The sequence below is a fragment of the Panthera pardus genome, unplaced genomic scaffold (assembly GCF_024362965.1).
Source record: "Panthera pardus isolate Hobbes unplaced genomic scaffold, ASM2436296v1 HiC_scaffold_22, whole genome shotgun sequence".
Taxonomy (NCBI): domain Eukaryota; kingdom Metazoa; phylum Chordata; class Mammalia; order Carnivora; family Felidae; genus Panthera; species Panthera pardus.
Window position 1 is genome coordinate 75,893,932 of NW_026526788.1, and position 21,897 is coordinate 75,915,828.

At 50.8% G+C, this 21,897-nt stretch overlaps 1 protein-coding gene across 2 annotated transcripts in view; it reads left to right on the forward strand.

The window, feature by feature from the left end:
* Positions 1-21,897, forward strand: part of PLPP4 (phospholipid phosphatase 4) — a 127,074-nt gene that overhangs the window by 25,614 nt on the left and 79,563 nt on the right. For both annotated transcript variants that reach the window (XM_019459624.2, XM_019459623.2), the window contains exon 2: positions 20,172-20,280. In XM_019459624.2, coding sequence (XP_019315169.1) covers positions 20,172-20,280 — 109 coding nt within the window. The remainder of the gene's footprint in view (positions 1-20,171; positions 20,281-21,897) is intronic.

The following is a 21,897-nucleotide window of genomic DNA, read 5'->3' on the forward strand; positions in this document are numbered from 1 at the left end:
AAATCTTGGCAGGAATGATGGGTCTGAGACTAACAAGGTAAACCCTAACAGGATTACATGTGAAGTCTTGCAGCTCACTTAGGCAGAGCCAGCCAGCAGCTGCCAGCGCTGGCCGAGGCCTGCGTTGGAGGTAGTTTGTGTACAAGAAACCAAGTAAGGCCTGTGGGCTTCCTCGAGGCTATTTTTTAAAATTAATTACGCCTTATATGCTTTTTAAAATTAATTATGCCTTATATGCTTTTTAAAATTAATTATGCCTTATATGCTTTTTAAAATTAATTATGCCTTATATGCTATTGATCACAGTAGGACCTCCAGATCTAGAGGATGGTAAATTGCTTCATAGCCCTTCTTTCCTGGAGCACGTCTTCCAGTGCCCCTCTCCCAACCTGGACTGATTTCCAGGCCCCAACTGAGCTCTTGCTTTCTCTGGGGAGCTTCTCCTGAGCCTGCGAGCTGGCCAGCAGCCCTTCTCCCCCATCACAGTGCTCACCAAACTGTGTGGCTGTTGTCTGATCATCTGTCTTCTGCTTTGGACCCAAGACTCACAGGGCCTGTGTCTGCCTTAATAGGTGCCCCGCCCTGAGCAGTAACACGGTGACTGTCACACGACAGATGCCCAGTGGATGCCCTGCCTGGTGGTATGAGCACTCTCAGAGGATGGGGTAGGGTTCAGGACTCCATACCATTGGATCTTATACCTTCTTGCCACCAGGCAGTGACAGGCTTGCAGACCCTGGGCTGTGGGGAGCAGGTGACTCAGTTGTGGATGCTCAGCCAGACCATGCCCAGGTGTGGATCGTCCCAGGGGGGCTCCAGGGCAGCCCGGGGATGTCAGGAAGAAGACAATGCAGTTCCTTGAATGAAAGAGCTTTAAACCAAGTGGAACTTTCTGACCACATTCGGACTGCTTGCTTGGCGGGAATCACCGCTTAACCGTGACAGCTGAATTCTGGAGAGGATTTTTTTTTTAAGTATATATTTTAAAATTTATTTTTGAGAGAGATAGAGAGCAAGCAGGGGAGGGGCAGAGACAGAGAGGGAGACAGAATCCCAAGCAGGCTCTGTACTGTCAGCACGGAGCCCGATGCAGAGCTTGGACTCAGGAACCATGAGATCATGATGTGAGCTGAAGTCAAGAGTGAGACACTTAACTGACCCAGGTCCCCCCAGAGAGGATTTTTAAATGGAGGGGGAGGAGTTGAAAGCTAGTGAAACAACAGCCAGGGCTAACCCTGCCTAGGGCTCTCCCTGGATGCCAAGCACTTTATGTAACAGCCCCTCCTCTCCCTCCCTCCCCCATCCGGTGGGGTTCCGTGCTCCTGTTGTCTCCCTTGGACACATCAGGACACTGAACTCTTCTTCTAAGTCAGCTAGTGAGCAGCTGATCACTGAAGTCTGTTCCTCCTCTAAGGGCCACCGATGCTACGATTCTGCTGTCTTGGGGTTTAGTGACAGCTCTTCCAGGGTCTGTAGGGTAGGAATTCAGTGGCCGGGGACTTTGTGCCTGCCTCGGAGAAGCTCTTTCTGCCTCCTTTGTCTGTTTGCGGGTCGGCAGCTGACCCATCGGTGCCTCTGTGTATGGCCCTGGGGACTCTGGTGGGGGAGTCTCCTCTTCTCCCAGGACAGCAAAGAGGCCAAGGTCGTCTGTGTGAACACGCAGACACGGGTCCTCTTCAGGCCTGGAGGTGGTGTGGGGTGGTGGGAGGCCTTCACAGGCTGGAAGTCAGACAGCCCCGGGTTCGAGTCCCCGCTGCCACTTATTGGCTGTGAGGCCGCCATCTGATTACTTAACCTCTCTGAACCTCAGCTGTGAAATGTAGCATTAGTCTCCAGGTCTGTAAAGCACTTGACCCAGGGGCCCCCTTGACAGGAGATGGCTGATGTCCTCATCTGCCTTCAGGGCCTCAGCTGTGTTGCCTGCGCTTGAGGCTGTTACAAATCTGTTGCCCAGGTGAGCTGAGCATTTCTGTGAAAACCAACTGACTTTAAATTTCCACACGTGGAGGTGCTGGATCTTTCCTGCCTTATGGATGTCAGAGGCGGGGAAGGGGGAAGGGACAGAATCAAATCGTCAAACTCTCCCAGCCTCACGTGGCCTGGGGTGGGGTCTGTATCCAAGCCTCTCTGCCCTTGGTCATTCTGGCTGTGCTTGGCCTTCCCAGTTGTCTGGTGTGCCTGGTGTGTGCGTGTGTGTGTGTGTGTGTGAGTGATGACCCCTAACTCATTTTCTACAACTCTCTCCTGCAGCCAGAAATAGGATTACAGACCATTTGTTGGAGGGAGGGGATATCACTAAATGTATGTGTGGGTTTTCCCCCAGAAATTATGCAAAGGGAGCATCCATTCCTCAACAAGTTCTTTTGAACCCCTTTTAGGCTTCAGGCACAGCTCAGGACCCCGGAGACACAGCAGTGACAAAATGGATAAAGTCCCTGCCCCCATCAACTGGTCCACCAGTCTGGTGAGAGAGGCTATAGAGAAGCACACAAATGAAAATATAGTCTGTTGGTGGTGACGCCCAGTAGGAAAAGATGTGGCCGAGAAGGAGAGGAAGGGCTGGTTTGGAATGAGGTTTTGCTATTTTATGTGGAAATAATTCGAGAACACCTGCCTGAAAAGATGCCGTTTGAGCAGAGGCCTGAAGCAAGAGAAGAGCGAGCCTTGCAGGTGTCTGGGAGGAACATTCCGGGTGGAGAGAATGGCAAGGACAAAATGCCCGGCGTGGAGGCACGCTTGGTGAGCTCAGGGCCCCTCGGGGGAGCCAGCGTGGCTGGGGTAGAGTGAGAGAGTCCCATACGGTAGCGATGCGAGTGGCCGGGCGGTGGATTCCAGGCTCCGGGTCGAGCTGCTCACCTCCTCCAGCTCTCACTGCTCAGAGACCCTGGTCCCCGAGGGAGACCCAGGCTGGGTGCGTGGCACCTCCAGGGATCACAGCTCCAAGACGCAGGTTATATTCTGGTACAGATCCACGTGGCTCCGAAGTCCTCGCGCTCCCACTGGGCTGGGCTGGCAGAGATCTCCCCCGTCCGTGTCCCTGTCCCTGTGTCCATCCTCACTGTCCTGGTGCCCTGCACCCCTGCCTCCAGCCTACAGAGGGGTCCACTGGCGCTGACCGGGAACAGAGCCCTGCTCCCCTCTTTCCTGGTGTGGGAGGGGGGTCCTCCCTGCCAGGCTTCTGCCTCATCTTCATTGAGGTCAGAAGCGAGATAAATGAGAAATTGCTGTTTGGGTTCAGGATACGGAGTCGGTGCGGGTCTTCATCGGCCGAGGAGGATGAAAGTGCCAGTGACCTTTCCAGGGTCCCTGGGGGGTGGCTTTGAGCGAGGTGGCCTGGAGGAGCTCGCTTCGGTGCAAACAGTAGAGCTTAAAATAACACTGACCTCCGTGGAGCCTCGCGAGGACCGAGTTAACGTGTGTAAAGCACTTAGAATGTGCTAGCACACCTGGGAGTCCTCTGTCAGTGTCCAGCCAGGGATGGAGGGAGAAAGACAGACTCTGTTCATGCCGCTTCCGGCCTGGCGGGCTCCTCAGCGGTCCCTGTGTGGTGCTAAGTGTCCGTGGGAAGGTGTACAAATGTGATGTAATAGTGACTGAGCAGATACAACCAGTGTTAACGTTTTGGGGATTTTCTTCCCGCCTTTTTGCCCAGTGTGTGTTTGCATGTAAACACCACCAACAGCCACAACACAGGAGAGCCCAGGATTGTCCCTTCACCTAACAGCGTGTCCTCACAGCCAGTCACCGTAAGCGGTCAGCGTGCGGCAGAATGATGTCCTGCAGGGACGTCCGCATCCGGATCCCTGGGATCTGTGGACGTGTCACCTTGTGTCGCAAGGGGGTTTAAGGTCCCAGAGGTAACTAAGGTTGCTCATCGGGGAGGTTATCCCGGATTATCTGGGTGGGATCAGTGGAATCACGGGAGTCTTTGAACTCGCTCTGAAAGTGGAGGAAGGGGAGGCAGGAGAGGGGGCCAGAGAGATGCAGGGTGGACAGATCCAGACTTACTCTTGCCGGCTGTGAAATTGAAGGGGGTCACGAGTCAAAGAATGAGGGACACCTCTAGAAACTGGAAAAGGCAAGGACGGATTCTCTCCCAGAGGTTCTAGAAGGGAATGTAGCTTTGCTACACTTTGATCTGAGCCCGGTGAAATGTGCATCAGACCTTTGACCTCTGGAACTAGTGTTGCTAAAGCCACTAGCCGTTTGTTACGACAGCAATAGGAAATTAATACAGCGGGTTTTTAGGCTTGTGCCTCCCCCTCTCCCCGCCTCCCTCCCACCAGCCACGCTGGGCTCCCTGGGACACGGGCTGTGCCTTGTTCACTCTGGCTGGATCCCTGCATCTGGCACTGCTTCAGGCTCAACAGACATGTATTAAACTCTTTGCACCTGCTCAGGACTGGCGCTTCCAAGTTCAGGGCTGGAGTGGTATCGTCTCCCTCTTTCCAAATCCAAATGGTTCTTCATGCTGCCCATTGGGAGTGGCGTCCAAGGCTGAGGGACCTGCGGCCAGCCCAGGCTAATCTCGGCCGAGGCCAGGCGGCACAGACACGGAGTGCTGGCCACCGGCCTTGCCCACAACTGGCGAGGCCTTTGGAGGGGAGTCCCTGTGAAGTAGGACTCGTGGGCAGAACACAAAACAAGCACATGTTTTTCGATGCCAGATGCTATGGGTTCCTTGTCGCATTTTAAAAAGGACCACTTTTGATTCATTCATCAGGGAAAGGAATAAGGTAAAGATACAAATCAAAGGGAAAATCCACATAAAAGAGAAAAGAACAGAAGCGGAAAGAGAAGTGTCCTGTTGACCCCAGAGCAGGAGTACCGCACCCGGGACGCCCAGGGATCCACACTTGTTTGGTCCGGGGCAGGGCAAGGGCAGTGATATTTTTAAAAGTGTCTCGAGTGAGTGTGCTGTGCAGCTAGGATTGAGAAGCGCGGTCCCAGGGCATTCTTGGCCCTGCTCTGTTCTCACATTAGAAGCCTTTCAAACCCTACAAGTCACTGGTATTGCGTAGGGCCGACCCACGCATTTTACAAATGGAGAAACTGAGGGTCAGAGACACAGGTGCCATCTGCAAAGTCATGAGGCAAGTGGTGGCCCAGTTGAGACCGGGACCTCCACCCGTGGACTTTCCTGCAGGCACTGCCAACGGCCTCAAATCAAGATGCCCGCCCCCCAGCCTGCATCTGTGGGTGGCTTCCTTTCCGTTTCTTTAAAGTTTTCCTGTTTCTTCCCAAATCCCCCTGTAAAAGATCAGCTGATCCTTCGATGTGAAGATAAACCTCTCTGTCTCCACCTGCTCTTTGTTGAGTCGGGACCCCTCAGTGAGTATGAGCACAGAGCACAGGCTCGGAAGGCTCTGGGATCTGGCTACGCTGTTACTATGCGGCCTCTGAGGGCCTCAGTTCGACCATCTGTAAAATGGTCGTAATGCCAGTAATACTCCGTAGGGTTTGTGAAGTAGAAGAGGTACGTGGTGCATGGAGAGTGTCCAGAACAACATGTGGCTCGAGAATGCCAGATGGTACGATACTGTTTCAACTTACTATTGATATAGGGAGGGGGGTCGCCATTCAAGTGTCAGAGCCGGTAGCAACCCTCAATGGCTGCGTTTTCCACTGTTGAATTTGGACTTGCTTTGGAATGCGCCTGGTGGTGGTCAGCCGCGTCCACTGGTTGACCTGACAGGGAGCCAGTCCTCTCTCAGAGGGTGGTAAGTGTGAGTTTCCAAGTTAGGGTTCAAGGAACACTAGCTTTGGAGCAGAGGCTCTTTGGGCATTAGCGCCTCATTTACACTACCTGCCTTGAGGTCAGCCTGCCTGGGGCCGCCTCCTGGAGGCGCCCAGGGTGCTTGGGAAGAGCTGAGCCCCTCGCTCACTGCGGGATTCAGGGGATCCGCTGCCTTTGCCTGCATGTCTCTATTACATAAAAATTTTCCATGCAAGTAATTGCAGAATGGGGTAACAAGGAGGATAATAGGGGGAGATAATTGTGGATAAATCAGCTTGATTACACTTTTTTTCCAAACTCGATTATCCAAATTCGCAGTGCTGTGCAAAATCGCGAAAGCCAATTAAGACCTTCCCGTAATGACTGCAGAATCGGGGGAAGCCTCTCTGATAAGTCCAGCTGGCTGCCTGACAGGTTGAGGGTGGCAAGTATAACCCTTCTGCTTCTGCTTTGTTATATTTTAGAGACAGCCGGGGGGGTTCACTGTTACGTTTTTAAACAAAGCTATTGTGTCTACAGGGGAGAAGGTACCGTCCCTGCTGCTGATTGTGTAGATGGCGATTGAGAGGCACCTTTAGTATTCTGCAAGGGGGTCATTCTGATTGGTAATGTTGCCAGTCGCACTGGGTACGGATTCATTTGGAGACGCGATACCACTTATAAAATCACAAGTTAAAGGGCTCTGGGGAATCATTTAAGGCAGAGAAGCAACAATTGACTTCTTTAGCAGCATCCTGTTAGCCTCCTTTTACCAGTATTACTTGATCTTTATACCCAGTTGTGTTTTTTTTTTTTTTCCCCCAGCTCTATTGGGACATAACTGACATATAACATTGTGTAAATTTAGGGTCGCCTGGGTGGCTCAGTCGGTTAGGCGTCCGACTTCGGCTCAGGTCATGATCTCGCGGTTTGTGGGTTCGAGCCCCGCGTCGGGCTCTGTGCTGACAGCTCAGAGCCTGGAGCCTGTTTCGGATTCTGTGTCTCCCTCTCTCTCTGACCCTCCCCCGTTCATGCTTTGTCTCTCTCTGTCTCAAAAATAAATACACGTTAAAAAAAAATTTAAAAAAAACATTGTGTAAATTTAAGGTATATAATATGTTGATCTGATGCACTTATATACTGAGAAATGATTATCACTGTAGCATCAGCTAACACCTGCAGCGTGTCACAGAGTTAATGTATCTTTTTTTGTGGTAGGAACATTGAAGGTCTGTTTTGGAAAACTTCAAGTGTAGGATACAGTGTTACTAACTGTAGTCACCATGCCATATATACATTCGGTCTCTGGAGCTTACTCATCTTATAGCTGGAAGTTGCTACACTTTGACCACTATCTCCCCATTTCTCCTCCTTTCCACCTGCAGCCCATGCTGGCCACCATTCTAGTCTCTGTTTCTATGGGTTTGCTTGTTTAGATTCCACATAGAAGTGAGATCATACAGTATCTGTCTCTTTCTGTCTGACTTCATTTAGCAGAATGTCCTCAAGGTCTATCCATATTGTCACAAATGGCAGATGTCCTTCTTTCTTACGGCTGAATAATATTCCATTGTATGTATACAGCACCTCTTCGTTATCCATTCATTCACTGATGGACACTTAGGGTATCATGTGTATGGTGAATAATGCTTGAAATGAACACGGGCATGTAGGTATTAGGGATGGGGATGTCAATTTGGAAAGGCCGGAAGTTGGGCTGATGGGGCCCTGAGAACACAATGTGGTCCCCACTGTTTCAGCCCCAGTCCTAGGATGGGCTCTTGGGCCAACATTATTTAAAAAAAAAAGTTTTTTTTAATGTTTATTCATTTTTGAGAGACAGAGAGAGACAGAGCATGAAGGGGGAATGGGCAGAGAGAGAAAGGGAGACACAGAATCTGAAACAGGCTCCAGGCTCTGAGCTGTCAGCACAGAGCCTGACGTGGGGCTTGAACTCACGAACCGTGAGATCATGACCTGAGCCAAAGTCGGACGCTGAACCGACTGAGCCACCCAGGCACCCCCCAACATTATTTATGAAGGGTCTGGAGGGAGGGAGAGGAGCTTAAGAAAGACAAAGTGAGCAAGGAGAGGGATCAGAGAGCAGGAAGACGGTGCCCCAGGAGCCCAGGATCAACACTAGCCCCTTTTGAGTAGGGTGACAAAACCTACTCATAGGCGGATGTCAGTGCTTGTTGAACACATGACTGCATGAATGAATGAATGAGGAGAAAAACTGAGCATTTATCAGGCTTGCTTACTATGTGCCAGTTATCTCATGGATAGTAATCCTTTTACAGATGAGAAACAGGCACACAGAAGTAAAGTGATTGGGCCAAGGTCATTTTACTGCCTTGCTCTACTGCAGGTGAATGAATGAGACAGCGAATGAATTTGCATTATACTGATCAAGAAGTAACAACACTGAAGGAGCGATTTTCCTGTGGTCACAAGGTAATCAGTGGCCGCTAGCTGGCTCTGGTCCAGTGAGCTGCTGTCCAGCACCAGCCTGCATCCCTGTACTACCCGGGCAGACCCCGGATCCTCCCACCGCTGCCTGTACCGAGTGGAGTTGTCTGCAGCCCACCCGTGGTTTTGCTGTCACTTCAGTGTACCCTTGCCCACCCTCCCAGAAACAGGGGCTGTGGAAATAGCCCAGGGTTATGGTTAGAAGACCTGGGTTTGAGCTTCAGTTTTGCTGTTTGTCCTGCTGAGTGAATTTGGGCAGGTCAAAAGCAAAAACAAAAACAAAAACACAACACCCTCTGAGCCTCAGTTTCCCTCCCTGGACATTGGGGACGGCAGTGCCTACCTTTTCGTTGTGAGGAGTGATTGAGGGAAGCTGTAACATGTGCCTAGCAGGCTCCTGGCCTATAGGAAGCACTCAGAAAGCGATCAGCTGACCCATCTTCCCTCACTCTGCTTCCTCTCTCCCCACTTCTCTTCCTCTCCCCTTCTCTTCCTTCTGGATGTCTCTGAAGATGGCATCTCATTTACTGTGTTACTAAGGAGCCATTGAGATGACCGGGGATGCATCAAACCCAGTTCTCAGCAGTGCCTCGGGGCTGGGGGGGGTCTCTTGTCACTTGGGACAGAGTTGAGAGCAAGGTTTGCAGGGGTGGGTAGGTGCCGCCAGTGCTGCTGGAGGGGAGCACTCAAGTGCTGTGGGCCGATGCGTCCTAACAAACCAGGCAGCAGACGAGCTGTCTGCAAAGCCATGCTCCCTGAGAAGAGAGAGGTGCACTCGTCCACTGGGGGCGCTGGCCTCGTAGACTGGGGGGGGGGGGGTCCTGGAGACTGTTAAGTGCCCCCCACTCCTGGGCCAGCCAGCAGCCAGGCTGCAGCAGCCACAGAGAAGAGCATGTGTCATATTGCACGGTCTAGCCGGGGGATTCACAAGCACAACGGGCGTGGCCGGACCCGAGGGAGGACTTGTCCCTCCCAGGCGGGCGGCCCTTTCCTCGCTCCTTCATCAGTTTGCTGCCCTGGCGGGATGTGGGCCTGAGGTTTCCAGACGAAATTCTTCAACGGAACCCAGAGATGCAGATTGTGCAGTAAGAGCTCCTGGTTTTTAAACATTGGCCATGAATTATACATTAAAAAAAAAAAAAAAAAACAACAGCCAAAAAACACAAAACACCTAGCAGCCCAAAGCAAATGTAGTAGCAAGAAGCTGCTTTCAGTCCAAGGGCGGCCAGCTGCCAGCCGCCGACTGAAGATTCCATGTGGCAGAAGATCCCATCTTTGTTGAAATAGCGGCCGTGGATTTGTTTAGTCTTGGTGCAGTAGGTATTTATTGAACACTTACTTCATGCCAGGCACTGCTTTAAGCCCTGGGGCTACGGCTCCAATCGAAAGCAGACAAAAGTCCCTGGTGCCCATTTGGAGCTGGTGTTTGGTTGTAGCCCTTGCATTCAGCCTTGAGATCATCACTGTGTCTTTGCGGCCGTGGTGGTATGACCTGGCTTATCCTTGATTCTTTTCCTAGGAAGATTTCAAGTCAGCAGATGGATCCCAGCCACAGAGCCTAGTCGTACCAACAGGCAGCCATTGCTGGGTCCTTCACTCGGGAGCTGGCTGTCACTGGGGCCACGGAAACCGGCCCAGGGAGCCTGCAGTTACGCACGGCCTAACCCGGGTCCATGGGACTGTGTCCCAACTTGACTTTGCATTAAGGGGTTGAGGGCTTGTAGTGCAGGTGATGCCGACAGCAAAAAACTTTGGGGGCAAAAATGAGGGTTCTTGATCTGCTTGAAAACCACAGGCCTGGCCATTCCTCAGGGTAGAAGGGGGGAAACTTCTGCCTCCTCCAGACCTTGGCTGCTGAGCAGGTTTTCATGCCAAGGGGAGATGTACCCCAGGGTCTTGTCTCACATCCACATGCTCTCAGCCCTGACCTGGCCCCTGCCCATCAGCCTCTTGTCTGATCATGGCCGTCCCTGGCCCTGGGCCTTCTGATCTGTGGCTGTGCAGTCTCAGGAATCTGCCTCCTCTCACCTACCAGCCCAACTGAAGATCATTCTAGAACATGGAAAAATAAGTCATGGAGAAAATGATCAGGGGCTTCGTTCAGGTCAGGGCTTTGCTGATATCTGCCAAGGACTCGGGGAAGAAGGGCCTGTTGCTAGCTGGACCCCTGCTAACTGCCACCGGGGAAATTCAGATGAGGCTGTAAGGGAGCAAGATCTCGAAGACACTTGAGGGCCCCATTTGGGAACAAGTGCTCTCTCTGGCTGATGTGTTTTAATTAAAATTATAGCTCAGAAACCTCTTCAAATTAAGTTCTATCTTCACTGTGTTTTGTCCTAAGCATTGAGTGGCATTCTGTGCTGCCCCAGGACTCTGCTCAGTGGTGTATTCTGGGGTCTTTATGTGGCCTGGTGTGGCCACATACCACATATTCCAGGTGTGGGTACGTAGAATGTTCCAGAGTGCTTTCAGCTGTGGCTAAATTCCTAAAGACTTATTTAATCCAGGAATGAATGGTTCCCTGGGCATTCTAGAGCCAAAGATTAATTGGAGACTGAGGTCTGTTAGCAAAGAGATACGAACTTTCCTCCCTCATCCCCTTTCACTACATTTTTTTTTTTTTCTTCCTTTGGAGTGGTTTTTGTTTGCTTGTGGCTCAGAGACAGTCTGGTGGTCCCTGCAACGTTTTCTGCTGGGAGATGTGTCTGGCCCAGAGGGCTCTGCGTTGCCAGCCCTGCTGGGAGAGTTTTTCTGAGCCTGGGCCTGGGCTCTGAGCTCTGGGAGGCCCGACAGCCAGTGGGAGGCAGATTCCATAGGTTTCTCAGCTGCCTGGCTCTGCCCATAGTCACCTGTCCCCCACGGCTCACTGTCACCCACATGTCACCGCCTTAGTTATGAAGCACTTGCTTTCCGAGGCGTCCAGTCTGGGCAGTATCTGAGCCCGGGAGAGGACTCCTCATCGCCTCAGGCTCTGAGGCGACCTCGGGGTCTTGACCTGAGGGTCTTCAGAGAGGTCTAGGTGTGCAGGTTTTGGAAGGGAACTCCTTCTGTGAGTCAGCTGACCTCTTCCCTTGTCTCTCCTTTCTTCTTGCTGACTTTTATTCATTCCTCTTTCTGTCTGTACACTTGGCTGAAATAATACTTTCCAAGAGCATCAGTTGCTTTGGCTGAGAAAACACTTAATTTTGGAGTATCTTTCTGGCCAGTGAGCAAAATCATTTAAAAACAAACAAACAAACAAACGAACTTCGTGTTGTGGAAATTGTCACAAACCCTCCACCAGTTATCAGGACTTTGATTTCATCTGGTCCCCTCTCCCCCTTTATTGGTGGAGTATTTTTCCTTACTATTTATTTACTTACTTACTTACTTACTTACTTACTTACATTTATTCCTTTTTGAGAGACAAAGAATGCAAGTGGAGGAGAGGCAGAGAGATGGGGAGACACAGAATCCGAAACAGGCTCCACGCTCTGAGCTGTCAGCACAGAGACCGACGCGGGCTCAGACCCACAAACCGTGAGATCATGACCTGAGCCAAGTTGGATGCTTAACTGACTCAGCCACCCAGGTGCCCCTATTTATTTATTTTGAGAGAGAGAGAGAGCAAGTGAGCATACAAGTGGAGAGGGGCAGAGAGAGGGGGAGAGAGAGAATCCCAAGCAGGCTCCACGCCATTAGTGTGGAGCCCAATGCAGGGCTCGAACTCACAAACCATGAGATCGTGATCTGAGACAAGATCAAGAGTTGGGTGCTTAACCAACTGAGCCACCCAGGCGCCCCTATTGATGGAGTATTTTAAAGCAAAGCCCAGTCATAACATCATTTCATATGCCAATACTTCAAAAACTTTAACTGATGAGAACTGAAGAAAAACAAAAACAATGAAACAAAAAACTGAACCAGCACCCCCCCCCACAAGAGCACAGCACCACTTGAAAACCCCAATCAAATGAACACCTAATTTCTTTGAATCAGGATCTAGATAAGGTCCCCACATTGTTTTGTGGGATGCATATTCTTAGGATTTTTTTTTTTTAATTTGTGATTTTTCAGTGAATAGTAGTATTAATGGCAGTTGTTGGGTGCTTCTGATGGACCCTGACTGAACTCAGATTCTTACATTTCAGCAGGGGTGCTGCCCGTTTTACAGATGGGAAGGGGACTTCGCCAGCTTGCCCCCGGTCACGAAGTCCTAGCTGGACCTGATGCATTGGCTTTTGCAGCCCGCGTGTCTGTAGACCAGGATTTTTTGTTTGAATTCAGACAGTGAAATGTTTTCAGGCTTCCGTTGACTTCCAAAGGGAAGGCACCCTCTGTAGAGATGTTCAGAAATTGTTGGATTAAATGTTTGGACTTTTGGGCTGATGCACATGATTTTGAACGTGGTGCTGCTGCGAAATATGCTTCCGGGTACGCCCCCGCCCCACTGCAGGCATGTTTGGGCGTGTCCTGCTTTTTCTGTGCGGTGGTTTGAATATGCCGTTGGCTGCAGGAGCTGCCTGATGGGGAGGGGGCATCTACTGAGCGTCGCACAGCCTGCTCTGTGCTGAGTCCATTATGCGTTTCCTCCCCATCCATTCCTCACCACGGCCCTGAAGGTAGTTTGTGTGGTTATCTCCACTCGTGGACAAGGCAACCAGGGCTCAGAGAGGAGGCGTAACTTGCCCAGGGTCACACAGCTTGTAAGTGGCAAGGGTAGAACATAGCCTTTTCAACTCCACAGCTGTGGCTGCCAACACTTTACTTTCATGGCCAACATTACCTTCTGTCCTAGTTCCCCCACTTTAGGGGCTCCTGCTCCTGGACCTCTCTATACCAGCATCTCATCCTGGACATTTTCAAATATGCGGAAAAGTAGAAACAGCAAAATGATTCCCCCGTATACTCTGCCTAGATTTAGCAATTAACATTTTAACTTATTTGCTTTATTTCTGTATTTATATGCTTTATGTATAATTTTCTGAACTATTTGAGAGTAAATTGCTGGTGATTATCCTAAGCTCCCTAAATGCTTCTCCAAAAAATAAGGCATTCTTCTACATATCCATGTTCTTACCACACTGAAGGAAATTAGTACCTTATTATCACCTGATATCTAGTCCGTTCCAGTCCCTGTACTGCCCTGCTCATCCTCAAAGTTTCTTTTTAATGGCTTTTTAATTTTTTTGACCCAAGATCCAGTCAAATGCATGTTACATTTGGTTGTCTTGTCTCTTCAGAGTCTTGTAATCTGGAACATTCCATCTAGCTTTATTCCTAGACTTGTCTAATTCGTTGCTGGAGGGCATTTGACTTATTCCTCTGCCCCTGTGTTTCCTATAAGCTAGAAGTTGGATCCAAAGGCTTGATTAAGTTCAGAGTATACATGTTTGGGAAGACCAAACATCCATGGGTCCATCCATGGTTGGAGGTGTCGTGTACTTCATGGAGCGTGTGTCAGAGGTCCATGTGTGTCTGTGGTCCCAGTATTGGTGACCACAGGTATAGGGGAGGCAGATTGGGGCTGTTCTTTTTCTTTTTTTAAATTTTTTGTTGACGTTTTATTTATTTTTGAGAGACAGAGAGAGACAGAGCATGAGCAGGGGAGGGACAGAAAGAGAAGGAGGCACAGAATCCGAAGCAGGCTCCAGGCTCTGAGCTGTCAGCCCGGAGCCCGATGTGGGGCTTGAACCCACGAACCGGGAGATCGTGACCTGAGCTGAAGTCAGACGCTTAACCGACTGAGCCACCCAGGCACCCCCAGGGCCGTTTTTATAAATGCTGAAGAAGAGCCAGTGTGAGCAGGTAGTCTTTGGGTCAGCAGCTTTGTTTTATCCACACTGCCCACCCCTGGTCCTTTCTCTTCCTTCCTGGAGCTGGATAGATCGAAGACATTTCCAGGCTCGGCCCAGATGTTTCCACCCCTGTCCCACCCCATCATGTACAGAGGGCCTGGCCAAGGAGTATATGCTCTGATCGTCCTATCTTCACACCCTTGGTGAGGAGGGATTCCTTCCCTAGGGGCCACGGGGGTGGCCATACATGGAGGTTGGGACAGAGAGATGGATGGAAGTTTATTAGTCACATATGCGCACAGCAGGGGAGGAGGAGACTGCCAGCCAGCAGGGCCTGTGGGAGGCAGGCTGTGTAGTTCCAAGAGGGAGGGGTGGCCCTGGTTCCTACAGGAGGATGTGATCGGCCTGTTTGTGGGCTGGTAGGGGACCAAAACCCCATACTCAGGGATAATAAGCAATAATTTCACCTGGCCCCTTGATAAAGAGGGTTGTTCGGCCGGGGGACCTCCCCTGAGGGAGCAGAGCAGGGAAGGGAGCTTGTGGTCAGGCTGGTCGAAGCCCGTGTGGTTTCAGACGCGAGGGCAGGACCCAGCGTTAGGCTGTAATTTGAGGCTTTCGGCTGCAGCGCGGTAACACACGTACAGAACGCGTGCTATTCGCAGGTGCCCTTCTAAGAACTTCACACCATCACCTTAATATTCACACCAGCCCTCTGACGGAGGTGTGTAGGTGTCATCATCAGCAGTAGTTTGCAGCTGAGGAAATCAAGGCCCAGGAAGGGAAGCGTCTTGCCCAAGGTCACGCAGTCAGTGAGGGTGAGTGCAAATCCAACCCAGGCTGTCCCTCCGGAGTCAGTGCCCACAGAGTTGGGAGGGCATGAGGGCTGGAACCGGGGGAGGAGGAGTGGAGCCCGCCTGTGCCTGTGCCTCGGCCCCCGGGGCGCGGCCACCCTCGCTAAGCCTGCCTTCCCATCCTTTGTGAAGCTTGCTGCAGAGAAGAGGGGCCATCCCCAGGATGGGGTGGGGGCCATGGGAGCCGTTCCTCATCTGGTCCAGGGCTGGTCTCCTGGATACAGTGCAGGTGAGCGGCCGACAGCTTTGCTGCACGGCACCTGCTTCTCTGGGGGGCAGGGAGGAGGGGGATGGTGGGGGCAACTTCTTGGGGTCTTCACTTCTCTTGCCACCTCCTTCTCTGTGCGTTGTTTCTTCCATTCCCTCCTTCACAACAAACATCCGACTGCCCTCTGCAAGAATCTGATTTTAGCCTTCACAGTGAGAACTGAGATCAACATGTTGCATTTCCCAAGAGCAAGGTTATATTTCTAATTGTGGAAAATTGTGTCTCTTATTCAAATAATTTCAGTTGCCACTACACTGGTGGGCAGTGTGTGTGTGTGTGTGTGTGTGTGTGTGTGTGTGTGTGTGTGTGTGTGTATTTGCATGTTCTTTCCTTAAAGTTCCAGACTATGTGCTGAGGAGGACGTGCATTAGTGGACATTCCAAGGCACATAGAGCTGTGACGACTTAGGCAAGAGACCCTTTGTCTTGTAGCCTCAGTGTTCTTGTCTATAAAATGGGAATAACAGCAATTTCTATCTCATAGGCTCTTATGAAAATTAAATGAAATAATGTTGGAAAGCACCAGGTCAAGGGCATGGCACAAGATGGCTCCAAATGTAATAACCAGTTATTATGAAATTTGTTACTCTTGTCTTTGGGATGGCCAACCACCGAACTCAGGAGAAGGCTGTATGTTCAGAGACAGGTCACGGGCTTGCTGGCTCACAGAGATAATTCATCAGTACATTCTGTCCGTGGCCTCATCCCACCCTTTGCCCTAGGACTAACAGTAAGTCTGACACACCTCCTCCCTGCCGGGCCTGGAGCAACTTGCCTGTCTACTGACCGCATCCAGTGCCCATTTGTAAGTGTTTTCCCTCTCTCATGGGAGACGCCCACCCGTGGGGCAAGTCAATAGTTCAGTTAAGGAACAGGCTTTACTTTTTGCTCTTGCCTGGAAAACTTCTTTATCACACTGCAAGGTTCAAAAGGGACTTCCTGGGCCATTGTCGCTCACAGAATGGTCAGATGATGAGTGACAGTTGTCATCGTTGTCTGTCTGACCCTCTTCCCCCGGCATGCAACCTCCCTGCCCCAAGGTTGGGGAGAATGGGGGTGGGGAGTCCTTCTCAGACCCACTTTGTGTCCTCAGCAGTGTTGATGTTCACATTGGAGGAACAGCAGCCACCTTTGATGGAGGCCTTCAGTGCCCTAGACACTTGCCAGACCCTAACTTTTCTTACTGCTGATGATTGCAGTATTATTACTGCCTTGGAAGGTGTAGCCATCCTGGGGGTGGGGTGGGGGGAAAGATACGAAGTCTCAGAGAGGTTAAGTGACTTTTCTCAAGCCCCTCAGCTGGCAAATGCCAAAGCAGGGATTTGAACCAAGTTTAATGGTCTGGTTAGGTTCATATTTCAGTACAATCTTGTGTTATTTTTGGTTGTGGGAAAAGGAGGTAGAAATTTGTGTCTAGTATGTGACTGAAGTGTTAACCTATTTTGAAAAAGCTATGCCATCAACGTATGTGATATGATTAAAGGGGGGAGATTGCGGAGCTTTGAGAACTTGGCTTTGAGTTAGAAGAAGCATGGGGGACAGAGGCTTCACTCTTCCTTGCTAGTGTGATGTCAAGATGGGCCATTCTTCTGGGTTCCTAATTCTGAATGTTGCCCCATTCAGCATGTGGACAGTGATAGGTCCACACCCTGTGACATTTCCAGGGGGTTAGGATCCTCATAAGCAGCCCTAGATTAGAGGCCATCTCATGGGTCCACCTACTGGAACACTCCTAACCCGACATCTCCTGAAAGCAGAGTGGGCTGGTGATCTGTGTAGACAGCTCTGACACCTGTAACTGAAGACCTTGACGTCTCATTCCCCAGTCAGTTGGCACTTCACGGTCCCTTGACTGTAATCTCCGCAAGAGGGGGACCACGTGTGTTTTATTCCCCAGGGTTCATAGGTCAGTGCCTGGCACATCGCAGGCACTCAGTACGTGATTGTTGAATGAATAAGCAGGAGGCAAAGGTGATGATGGTCCACTGCCTCTCCCCTACTGCACCCTTCCTATATAAGCAGATACCGTATGCTGCTTAAGAGTCGGGCTGGGCTGTGAAAACAGGACTGGCCATGAGGAGACAGAGAGACAGAGATGGAGAAAGAGAGTATGGATAGGAACCCAGCCTCAGGAGGATTTATGCATGAATTAAAAAGAATTGCTCAGCACAGAGTTAGAATAATGTCTCTGAATTTTCACTGTGTATGTTTTCCAAGTTCTTCGAACCGCACCGTCGGAAAACTTTGGGAGAAAACAAGAACACTCTTCCTCCTTTGCGAGGAAGAAATCGGTATATGGTTAGATTGAGACAGTTGTGCGATTTGAGCAGCAGAGAAATTAAAGAAGCCTGTCTCGGATCTAGATCCAACAGCAAGCCAAGTCACCTGGCTCTGGGCAGGTACAGTTTTCACAAAAGAAAAGCTAGGTTGCCTTTAGTGGGAACTCTATCCTTTCTGCATCAAAACGTTTTGACCTGCTTCCACGACAGCAGCGGTGCTTAGAGATGATTTTAGGGGCTGTGCGATGTGCACTTAGGTTACACACGGGTGAGAGCCCCCAACTCCTCAGTCATGGAGAGGGTCGCTCACCCCTCTCCCCGTTTCCCCTTCCATCTTTCCCCGCCTTGCAGGGGACGGACAGACCAAGGCGATGGACAGGGGACAGACGCTCCCTGGGCCTTCACAGGGAGGGTGGGCTCCTCTCAGAGGCAGTGGCACCAAAGAATTTAATAGCGGTCTTTTGTTTTCATTGCGTTTATGTTGACATTTACCGGATGTTGACGGAGGGAATGTTGACTTTGTAATTAAGCAGTGACATGAAGTTTCTTCTAGGCTTTTAGTTTACCAAGTCTCAAGGAAAGTCACAGTAGGGGAGGAAGGGGGGATAAGGCAAAACTTGGCCAACTTGGTTCTTTTTTTTTTTTAATCGTTACTTATTTTGAATGAGAGAGAGAGAGAGAGAGAGAGAGAGACAGGGGAGGGGCAGAGAGAGAGGGAGAGAGAGAATCCCAAGCAGGCTCCTAATGGTTAGTATGGAGCCTGGACACAGGGCTCGAACCCATGAACTGTGAGATCATGGCCTGTGGCGACACCCAGAGTCAGACGCTTAACCAGCTGGGCCCCGCAGGTGCCCCTTGGTTCTCAAATGGCTGAAGCTGGGAAGCACCGGCTTTCCGTCCCTGGGAGCCTGTGTGTCCACCCTTAGTGCTCACATGAATCCCCTGGGGCTCTTGCTGAAAATGAAGATTCTGATTCAGTAGATCTGGGTGAGGCCCCGGGACTCTGCGTTGTTAATAGGCTCCCTCCCTTTGATGCCAGTGCCTCGGCCCCTTGCGAATCGCGGTTTGATTGATAGGTGGGCAGCGTGGCACCACCTGGAAGCTTGCTGGGGATGCCAGCTCTCTGGCCCCACCCAGGACTGGTTGTTCCTGTCAGCACAAGACCCCAAAGTGGATCCTGGCCACGTTAATGTTTGGGAAGCACTGATCTAGTGCCACTGGGGGGGGGGTGGGGGGGAGGTCCCAGTGCCTAGTGAGCCCTGGTGAGCAGGTAATTGGAGGTCGTGCTTGACCTGCTCAGCAGAAACCGGGTTTCCACTTCCTGGCTCCCAAACCACCTACAGAGAGCTCATGGAAGGGGGTTTCCGGGCCTGGGCTGCCCTTTCTTGGAAACACCCTGTCTTGTCTCCAGACCTGTCCGTTCTGCCTCACGCCCACCTCTGCCCCCGTTTGCCCTCTGAGACCCACGGTCCTCTGCGTAGCTGCCTTGCTGTCTGGAATCTCAGGGGCAGGCACTGGTGGCTGGAGCGTGGCTGGAGAAGGGACATCTATCTCTCTAGGCTCTGCTGCTCCCAGGGAATATAATTTGCTTGATAGATGTGTTCTGGCTGCAGCTCCTCGGGGTGGGGTGTGGAATTGTGCAAAAGGCTGATTGCAGGCTTTAAAAAATCGCCATGATGGTCGTAACACGCGGGGGACAAACGAGGTGAGGAGGGACGGTGCCGGCTGCGTGGGGAAGAAACGGGGATCAAGGTTCTGGGGCCTCTGAGAGCGGGGCTGTGGGCACATTAACACTGCTGACGGCCTGTGGGTGGCAGGTTGTTATTTTAAAGCCACCTGTGTCATCTTACTGGCTTCTTTCTGACGGGACCTTGTCACATCCCTGCCAAGAGGCGGAGTCCAGGCCCCTCCCTGGAACCCGGGCTTGACCTTCAGACTCTTGTGTAACCAGATTAAGACCACAAGACTCTGAGACTAGGTCAGAAAAGACAGTCAGCCTCAGCCTGGCTCTGTCGGACCCCCATCCTGAACTGAGTTCACCAGGTACAGGACCGGGTCCGGAGGGTCCGGAGGTGGCCTGATGGCCGCGAGCTGACAAAGCAAACCATATCCCCGCGGACTCAGCCCCCTTGCTCCCGTCTTTCTCTCGGTGATGACTGGGTTCCGTCCGCCTGGGTGTTGTGGGCTCCCAGGGTGTGGGAGGGTTTGGGAGGCTGACAAGGTGAGGAGGGGAAGCGGTCTGGTTTCCTCGCAGCAGCCCCAGGATGCACCTCACTGCCCCCCGCTTTCCCTCCCTGCCTGCCTTTCTCTCTGCTTTCCTCCTGCCCAACCTTCTGTCTTCTCTCAGAAGCTTTTCTTGCTCACTTTGCCCCCTACTGGTGGCGAGGTGTCAGCACGCCGTCCGGGGTAAGGGAGGGGAGGGAAGAACCCGACGTTTTCCCCCTGGTGCTGCCCCGGTGGCTCTTCAACCTTTGTTCCTTCTCCAGCCTACTTCCTCCCCAGAGCCGGCTGCCCGCCTGGCCTCGCCCCACTCTGAGCCCCCATTCTGCCCTTTGGTTTTCAGTTCACTTTGGAGCCCCAACTTCCTAGGGTCTTTACAACTATTCTTTTATGCCCAGAATTGGTCCTCGGTGGCAGAAAGTTGTACAGTGTCTACCATGTCTCGGTAATTCTTTCGATCCATTTTACCCTGTCATCCCCTTCTCCTTCCCCAGAGGCTGGATTCTCCACCGAGGGCGTGAAGGAGTGGCCTTCTCGGAAAATACAGGCAACAGACGAGAGCGCTCACACATCTTTCTTTGTTTTGTTTCAGTTTCACAGAGTTTTTGGACCCATTCCAGAGAGTCATCCAGCCAGAAGAGATCTGGCTCTACAAAAATCCTTTGGTGCAATCAGACAACATACCTACCCGCCTCATGTTCGTAAGTACCGCGATTTCATGGCTGATTTGACCAGTCTCCCAAGTATGAACCAAATGGGTTTCCATTTCTGCTTTGCCAACCCCTGCTGAAGACAGTGAGCAGTCTCAGAGAAAGAGGAGGTGAGCAGCCCATGGCATTAAAACTCCATTCCAGATCATGACGGGCACTGCTTGGCCCTATGGAACCAGTAATTGCCTGACACCGTGGAAAGAGGAGGGACTGGCTTACGTGAGCTGTGCCGAGTTGTTTCCATATACTTACAGTAAAATAAGACCAGAAACGGATTTTCCTGCTCCATCTCCTTCTGGAATAAACCTGTTTTGCCAAACTCAGGCCGTATATAGATAGCTCTGTCAACCACTCGTCTGGTTCCAGCAGGTCCGTTGACTACTGATGCGATACCTCGTATGACTCAATCCCCAGATAGTGTTTTGTGCCTTTCTACTTCTAGAATAAATGGGCCAGCATCCAGATAGCTGGTGGATATAGCAGGATTATTTTTACCTCTTCACCCTGCCCCGTGGCTATTGAAGCCATTTACATTTCACTTCCTATGTGCCGGGCACTGTGCTGAGAGCTTAAGAAAGGATTATCTCATTTGATCCCACCCAACATTACAGTGAGAAAGATGTCAGTCTTGTTCACATTTGCAGATGCAGAATCACATTCTAGAGAAAGGAGGGAACTTGCCCAAATCCACACAGCAAGTGAGTGGTAGAGCCAGGATTGAGATCGAAGCAGCCTGCTCTGAGCCCAGGCTCATCCCTGAGGCTGCCGTGTAGGTTGGGAGCTGAGTGTCCAAGACTCCTTGCTGATGCTAATGGCCTCCTGGGGAATTGCCATCAGGCCTTTCTGTAGCAGAGGAAATATTTAAGCTCCTCCTTGTTACGGAACAGTAATGTAATTTTTGGTTGAGCTAGTCTTCTAGCTTGAAGGCTATTCCTGTTGACCAGCCATTGTATCTTTGTGCCTCTGGAAACTTACGTGGTTGTTCTAAAGATTTCATAGAGCACATGAAGAATATTTTTGCATCTTGAAAGAAATCCCTCTGATTTTATGAAAGAAATCTTGTTAATTCGTGATGATTAGAAAGATCTTTGTCTGCAAACATCCCGAAATGCCCAGCACATTACAAGAGCTTTGAAATCTTATTTTATTTGCCTTTTAATAATTGCTTTTCCACCGGAAACTAAACTGGATTTTTGTAAATTTCAGGGGGGGAATTGAAGGGTTCAGGCTTTACCTAACACTTGAGTATTAAAATTAGACTTTTTCCATTTCTGCTCTAACTCAAATCTTCCATAAACCCTAGAAATAAAGGAACTAGTGTGTGTCTGGCTAGTTTATGCCATGGTTTTGAAAGGGAGACGCTCTTATCACTTATCCCCACTCTTCAAAGATTTCACATTTTACGTGCCGTAAGACACAATTTGGAGATGAATGCTCGTATGGGATATTGTGAGAAATTTGTGGCTGTGTCCTAGATTTGTGAACAATGGATTGTTTTGAAGTCTAGATACAAATGCCACAAATACCCTGGCTGCAGACACACATAGGAGGGGGTACATTTGCATGTTGGCAGAGGTGGATAGGAGGCAGTAAAGGAGTTATTCAGTG